General features: G+C 36.3%; 1 protein-coding gene across 1 annotated transcript; it reads left to right on the forward strand.

Moving 5' to 3' along the window:
* Window positions 1–1,734: 1,734 nt before the first annotated feature.
* Window positions 1,735–7,227, forward strand: LOC126688906 (uncharacterized). Its single transcript, XM_050383840.1, has 6 exons — window positions 1,735–1,916; window positions 2,032–2,609; window positions 4,132–4,321; window positions 4,447–4,511; window positions 5,180–5,390; window positions 6,615–7,227. The coding sequence occupies exons 1-6, from the start codon at window positions 1,824–1,826 to the stop codon at window positions 6,960–6,962; spliced, it is 1,485 nt and encodes a 494-aa protein (XP_050239797.1). The 5' UTR covers window positions 1,735–1,823; the 3' UTR covers window positions 6,963–7,227.
* The last annotated feature ends 985 nt before the right edge of the window (window positions 7,228–8,212 follow it).

Here is an 8,212-nt window from a genome sequence, read left to right on the forward strand (position 1 = left end):
AAGACTATATATATGGCTATGCTACGACTGATTTTATAATCAAGAGTGAATGAAGAGAAATAGTTAAAGTAAAGAGTGTTGTGTGAGAGAGAGTGAATTCAATAATACTCCTAAATACTTGAGATTTCGGGCCAAAGAAAGATGTTTCTTTTGGTGGAGCTTTGAGCTCAACCACTTATGCAGAGTTGGTCCGAGCTACATAACGAACTGTTGTATCCTGAAGGGAACAAGTCAGAAGTGAATTTTTGCTGCATTGGTTTCTAGGCTTTGCCAACCATAGAGGGCTTGAATCTTGAATCTCCTTAAAGAGAGCGAGATTTTCGTGCCTCAATCCGACATTGTTCATTTATATTTATATTTATATTTTTATTGTAATCAAAATATCATTTTATTGGTAATTTCTTAACAATACCTTTTGAGTTTTGGGGTGCTTTATTTTAATTTTATTTTTTACTATAAAAACTTGCAACTTACACTAGTGAGTATTATAATAATATCAACGTGTGCTTTTCATCAATCTACGTTAAAATCTTGTTGTTAGCCCATTCCATAATGATGTCATTTTCAACAAGTTAATAATAAAAATGTGATGGACCATATTAAAAGAGATACATCGACATTATTTTAATAGTTGATGAAAAAAATTGTAAACTTAAAAAGTAAAGAGATTGATGTATAATGGACCTCCAAAATTAAAATGTAAGAACTTTTTTTTGTTAAGAGAAAAAAGGAATATGTCTAAAATAAGAGAATAAAAAGATTGATATATAAGCGTAAGCAACTTCAAAATTATAAGTACAAAATTTAACCTAAATTAAGAAGTAAGAACTTTTTTGTTAATAGAAAAAAAGGAATATGCCTAAAAGGAGAGAGAGAGAGAGAGAGAGAGAGAGAGAGAGAGAGAGAGAGAGAGAGAGAGAGAGAGAGAGAGAGAGAGAGAGACTCGGTGCAAGGTACCATGATACTATCCAATATTCCAACTTGTTTAAAACTAACAATAAGTTTAGATTTTTCTAAAAAAAAGAAGTTTTATTTTAACATCAAGTCTAAGAAAAATTATATGGTCTTGATGGTAGATTACGTCACTTGTTCATAATTATTCTAAAAAACTCCAATTTGTTTAAAATTGCTGAATCAGTTTAAAAAGGAAATTAATTTTTATTAAAATTTTTTTTATCATAAACTGACTCAGTAATTTTAAACAGGTAAAATTTTTTTAGTAGAATCTTGAACAAGTGTCATAGTCCATCATAAGAACCAATAATTTCTCCAGGTCTAGACATACAACAAAATTCACAACTAATATTGTGAAAAAGAAGTTACAAGATTTGTTGTTTGGAAGTTAGCATTAAAAACAACATTCAAATTTTGAATCCATACTCTCTGTCAATTATTATATAATATAAACTTTACTGTTATTAATGAAAAAGTCTAAAAACACAAAAAATTTGACTAATTTATTAATAGTAAATGGAAAGATATATTAATATTGAATTTAAATGAGAACCACTAAAATCTTCCAACTGTACCTTAAAAAAGTTGTTGAATTATTGTTGTTGTCTGAAATAAGAACGTTTATTTTACTGGAAACTAAAAATAAAAAAAAAATTTACCGGTCGCGCGTGAAGTACTGTTCATTGACGTAAAGCTCCAAAGAAAATTAGCAACGTGGAAGTCATTAGAGACAGTGGGTCCCAACTCCCCACAGAGAAAAGGGGAATAGAGCAAGAAAATTGGCAAGTTTGAAATTGAAACAGTAAGCAAACGCAAGCAGATAGGAATAGAAATGAGAGAGAGAGAGGGGCAATGCAAGCAGAAGAGCCATGGGATTGTCCCCAAAGAACACTCCTCGCACGCCCTCCTATCTCCTCCTCCTTGTCGCTGCCTTGGCCCTCACCGCCCTTTTCCTTTACAAGGTCACACTCTTTCCATCTCTTTTATATTTAATTGTGGCATTTCATCAAGCAGGTGCTCTACGTTTTATGTTTTTTTTGCTGATTGTGTTTTTCTTTACGGCATTTCATCGAACAGGTAGACAGCTTCATTTCCCAAACCAAAACCGTCGCGGGCCACAACTTAAACCCAACGCCGTGGCACCTTTTCGAACCCAAGACCTTCAGTGAAGATAGCCGCCAAATCCGAGCCTTCAAGATCTTACATTGCTCTTACCTTACTTGTCACTCTAGCAATAACACAGTCCCCAAACGCCGCCGTTTACATTCCTCAAAATCCAGCGAGAAATGCCCAGAATTCTTCCGGTGGATCCATCAGGACCTCAAGCCCTGGGCTCGGACTGGGATCTCCACGGCCCATTTGGCGGAGGCCCAGAAATACGCGGCTTTCCGGGTCGTGATCGTTGGTGGAAAGCTGTTCGTGGATTTGTACTACGCGTGTGTGCAAAGCCGAGCCATGTTTACTATATGGGGGTTGTTGCAGCTTCTCAAGAGGTATCCTGGGATGTTACCTGATGTGGATATAATGTTTGATTGCATGGATAAGCCTAGAATCCACCGGGCTGAGCATGAATCGATGCCGTTGCCGCTTTTTCGGTATTGTACCACTGGGGAGGACTATGACATTCCATTTCCTGATTGGTCTTTCTGGGGTTGGTAAGTATTTTTTAGACAGAGAAAACCAAACCCTTTATTTTTTTTATAATTTTTTTTTATTTATGTTAATTTTGTTTGAACCGATGAAGCTATGGCATTATGCTCTCTTGTTCTTGTTGCTAGTATTTGTCATTTAATGTAAAATATGGCTTTGCTATATTCCCTCTATTTTTTTTTTTTTTTTGATGTGAAAAAGCAACATAATATTAATAGCAATCATAAACAGTCTGGTACATCAGAGGCAATAACAGTTTCTAAGAAACTGGGGGTTTCCTCAACCCATGCCACAAAATCACTAACAAATTGAGCATGTTGAGCTAAAATATGGGCAGGCTTGTTTCCTTCCCTCCTAATATGTGAAAAATCAAAAGAACGAAAAGATTGAAGGTGGGACAAAAGGCCATTAAGAACATTAGCAACAGCAGGAGGGGCTTTGGAGGTTCCATGTAAACAGTTGTAGACTTGCAAATAATCTCCTCAAATATAATATTCTGAATACCAACATCTCTTGCAAAAATCACAGCTGCTTCCGTTGCCTTGGCTTCAACCTCAAGAGGACCCAAAGGAGCAAAAAATCGTTGGCTTAAAGCTGCCACAACCTGACCCTTATAATCATGAATAAGAACACCCATTCCAGCACTAGAAAGATTTTTAAAAACAGCTCCATCCACATTAGCTTTGTAGACACCCGGCTCAGGAGGTAACCAACTAGTTTGGGAATGACAAACAGAAGGTATTGGAGGGTCTTGAACAGCTTGAAACTCAGAGATAAACCTGGACGCTTTGAGTATCAAATTTTCCTTTTTCTTTGGCTCTTTGCCATGTTGAATACCATTTCTATTCCTCAATATATTCCATGCAATTGTCATGAACTGAGCAAGAGAAATAGCCGATGATCCCACATCACAACCCAGCCTCCAAACCACATCAGCAAAATTCCAATGACAATCCACCAACAGATTACAAGATTCCCACACAGACCTTGAAAAGTCACAAAATAGCAGCACATGACTTGTTGTCTCACTACTCTGGCCACACTGGTCACAAACATCTGAACTGAGCACATGCTGATGGAAAAGGTTGGATTTTGTGGGTAGAATATTTTGACAAGCCCGCCAAACAAAGTTTTTAATTTTGTTCAGCACCTCAGCCAACCAAATAGTTTTCCAAAGCCTGCTTTGGCTAGTATTACCAGAAGTTCCTTCTTGCTCTGCCTCTTTCATTATCATAGCAATCCAATAAGTGCTTTTAACTGTAAAAGTACCATTAGGTGTGGCAGCCCAAACTAATTTATCTGGAGGCATACGAGTACTCAAAGAGCTATATTCCCTCTTGATTGACCGTATTATTGTATAACCCCTTTAATGGTATCATACTAATGGTATGTAACATGTATGCCAAGTACTTTAATTTGCTTGCTGAGCACAAATCAGTGAACCATTTGGCAATCATTCTGATGCATTTGGGAATGGTATTAATTCGTATGTGGGAATGTCTTGAAATGAGAATGTTTCTTTTACAGGCCAGAGACAAATATAAGGCCCTGGGATGAAGAGTTCCATGATGTTAAACGAGGTTCTCAACGTCTAAGTTGGTCAAAGAAGTGGCCCCACGCATACTGGAAAGGAAATCCAGATGTTTTATCTCCTATCCGTACAGAGTTGCTGACATGTAATGACTCTAAGATGTGGGGAGCACAAATTATGCGTCAGGTGGAGTTTGAACTACCTTGTGAACCACCCCCTCTCCCCCCCCCCTTCTTTTAGAGTTAAACATATGGATGTGATGGAATACCTAAGAGTTAATATGGACTTTGCCTTGTTACTTTACATTGCAGAATTGGGAAGAAGAAGCAAAACTTGGTTATGAGCAATCCAAACTATCGAATCAGTGTAATTACCGGTGAGTACTTCTCTTAGTAATGTCACATATTGATAGGGAATCCTCATTTTCTAATGGGCCGTTTGAGTAACTGTGTAGACTGACTTTGGTGGTTAAAGAACATAGCATAATCATCACACGGTTGTGTATATGATTTTATATTTCCACTCGAATAAGAAGAGATGAGGAAAAGTATACATTTTATCTCCTAAGACTTTGCTTTCAAATTTTCCTTGTCCTATATATATGAAAATTGTATATGATCTAGATTATTGTCCTAATGTACCACTCAGCCTTGCACTATTGGAAAACATCAGTAAACTTGCAAAGAAGATTAACCATTCTTGTGTTGCATGTCATTCCTTTTCTTACAAAATGCCTCAATGATGATTGGGCTTTGATCGGCTTCCTCTATTGTGAGTATTTTTTGAGGATGGAATTATATGGGAGTTGTTCTCATTGAAGAACTTCTTTATTCGAATTGAACTTAGACTAGGATTTTCCTTTTGTTGGGGGGGGGGGGGGGGGGGGGGGCGCGTTGTTCCACAGCTTTCATGCAGTGTCTAGCTGTGGAGTTTCAAAATATCTCAGTACAATGTACTCTATCTACCTAATGTCCTATGATAGGATATGCTTTCATCTTGCAGTTGATCGTTTGTGTTGCTCTTTTTCCTGGCTATTCTCTGCAGATATAAAATTTATGCTGAAGGGTTTGCTTGGTCTGTGAGCTTGAAGTATATTCTATCATGTGGTTCTCTTTCCCTGATAATTTCCCCACAATATGAAGATTTCTTCAGTCGTGGTCTCATTCCCAAAAAAAACTATTGGCCTGTCTCTCCTACCAATTTATGCCCCTCAATAAAGTTTGCTGTTGACTGGGGTAATGCACACCCATCAAAGGTATGTTTCCACTTAACGTTATTTCAGTATATCTGTCTCTTCTTGTTGGTCAATTTGCTGCCATAAAATACTGGTATCTCTACATCTGAATAGTATGGGAGTTTTTATATGTCTGGATCTTATCTGAGTCTGGCTTCATGCTTCCCAGTAGATTAAGCATGTCTGTTTGGCTAAAGTTTATAAGCTCATCTTTTAACTTTTAGCTTTTATGTGCAATTTTTTAAAACCTTATTTATTATTACTTTTTCTCACTTATTATCTAGTTTTTTGCTAAAAGTACTGTAAATAAAAGGTCAAAGTCAAAGTCAAATAAGTAGGTGACTCATGTGAGACCCGCATATAGTAAGAAAATAATCAAAAATGAAATAAAATAAGTAGTTGACTCATGTGGAACCCGCAAATAGTAGGAAAAATAAGCAATAAGCTGCTTTATAAGTGTATCCCAAACAAACACTAACAAGTAACAACATTTAATCGCAATATTTGTAGTAATGAATAGTACCGGTAGTTGGTAGTAGCACTACAAGTACTGGTACTTCTTGTAGCTTAATGATGTGATTCTCTTCAAGCTTCATGGTATACCACACTTAACTAACTAGTAAGAAGAACAACAGTGAAAATGATAAATGATGACTACAGCGAGATGACCACAGGAACAACATTGCATTTAGTAGTACAAAACTATTAACTATTTTTTGATAGTCATGCCAAGAAAAGGTATAAGTTTGTAAACATTTCATTGAAAACGCAATGGGAACTTTCATTTGCAGTATTTTTCAAAGACTATCATTATATGCTTTATATAAAGTATGATGTTTACAAGGGTGACCATTTTTAGCAATTCACTCTCTCTTACACCATGCTTTCTTATGTGTTGCATGCTTTCTTATGTGCTGCAACTCACTTTTCTACAAGATTTGGTACTGCCATATATTCTTAACAACTAGAGTGATAATTTTTGCTTTTAGCTCAGCTCGGTTCAAACTAAAAATAGAGAAAAGAAAGTTTAGTAACTGGTATGGAATGCCAAATCAATCAATCCTATTTTCAGCCACTTTGCTGAGATACCAAAAATCAGTTTTCATCAGTTTATGGCTAAATTGGTTTACCTAGTTTTGTGTTCATAATATTTTTGCTTATGAATTAAGCGTCAAATGTTAGCAACATATTTTCTAATGTTGTATATATCTGTTTGTTTATGTGTATATAAATATGGCTGATCAGGCTAAGGTAATAGGCAAAAAAGCGCAGAATTTGATGGAATCCTTAAGTATGGATAGGGTCTATGATTACATGTTTCACCTCATCACGGAGTACTCAAAGCTGCAGGACTTCAAGCCAGTCCCACCATCTTCTGCTCAAGAAGTGTGTCCTGAATCGCTGCTTTGCTTCGCTGATGAGAAGCAGAGGCAGTTCCTGGAAAAATCAACTGTCTTTCCTTCACAAGCACCACCATGCACCCTCCAGCATGCTAATAGTAATCTCATCAAGAGCTGGATTGAACAGAAAAAGAAAAACATCAAAGATGTGGAAGATATGGAGAAGGTGAAAGCAGAGAGACGCGCAAATTAGGATGCATGGTGTGGTGTTTATGAAGTTAAATTAAAATTTGTAGGTTTTTTCACTAATTATTTTTTTAAGTAGCAATGCACTCAAGTCACTCATTTCCATGTATACTAGGAATGCGAGGAAAAAAATCTGATTGTGTGTAGGTATCCTCCTAAGCACCTTAGTTTTTCTTTAGGATAATTATGCTAACCCACCTATGGTTTGAGGTGGTAGCCATTTGTTTATGTTGTTTAGAAAGTATCGCTTTACTTATCTAAGATTAGTTTTTTATAAGTACCATATCTCACCTCATTGTTTACCGTTAAAGAAACGGTTAAAACACATCAAAACATAAAAGAAAAGCATAGAGAATGCTCAGTGAAAGAGAAAGTAAACACTTAGGTCTGTAATTAATCCGCTGCTTCATCTAATCTCTTTTGATATTCTCCATAAATCCAAGCTTTTCGATCATCTACCTCAAAAATTTGCCTAGAATTTTTGAGTGTTTGAAGTTTAATTTAAGCTCGCACAATAATGGTAAGATGGTAGTTTTATTTTGATTTGCACCATTTTGTAAGCTTCACTTCCATGGCTTCCATGTGTTTGTCAAATAGCTTTTACACAAGTGGATGTTTGCGTGAATCTGGGGTAAGATTTATTTTTTGGCTTTGGGATCATTGTATTATTATTATTTTTTGGCTCCTTAGGAAATATTTGGAGGGATGAATAGTAAGACGTTTAGCTTGTCATGAAATGATGATGGCATGTGTTCGTTGGTTGAAATATATTTGTCGTTTGTATTTTGTATAAGTTGTGATGGAATCATGGAAGAATGTTTGTTGATTAGTCAATGTGTGATGGGAATTTCTGCAATGAGTTTGTGTTGTTAAACTATGTAATGGTGTAAACAGCTAACTATGGGCTTTTCATCGCAGTTTGCTCATTAAAATCTAGAAAAAAAATTTCCCCTATGATCATCATCATCAAAACTTTCTATGCTTCCAAAATCATCGTCAAGGGCCTGTTCAACCCACTCATTTTTTGCCACATTAAGTTGGCCAAATTTACCAGTAAGGGGTGAATTCTATTCTACATTGCCCCCTAAATCATGTTGCATAGATGACCCAACATTTGGTGCATTATGCCCGTAATTATGCTTAACCTCATGCTACAGAAATGGCCAGGCATAGGATGCATTACGCCCATAATTTTCCCTATCCTCATGTTGTTTAGATGGCTCAACAATGTCATTCTCAACCCTAAATATGTCATTG

This window comes from Quercus robur, chromosome 1, assembly GCF_932294415.1.
Source record: "Quercus robur chromosome 1, dhQueRobu3.1, whole genome shotgun sequence".
Lineage (NCBI taxonomy): Eukaryota > Viridiplantae > Streptophyta > Magnoliopsida > Fagales > Fagaceae > Quercus > Quercus robur.

What these genes read in the sequence shown, in the direction of transcription:
- LOC126688906 (XM_050383840.1), top strand. Translation starts at nt 1,824, where the DNA reads ATGGGATTGTCCCCAAAGAACACTCCTCGCACGCCCTCCTATCTCCTC. An exon ending in GATTGGTCTTTCTGGGGTTG is followed by an intron (nt 2,610 to 4,131) that starts GTAAGTATTTTT and finishes TTTCTTTTACAG; the next exon opens with GCCAGAGACAAATATAAGGC. An exon ending in TCGAATCAGTGTAATTACCG is followed by an intron (nt 4,512 to 5,179) that starts GTGAGTACTTCT and finishes TATTCTCTGCAG; the next exon opens with ATATAAAATTTATGCTGAAG.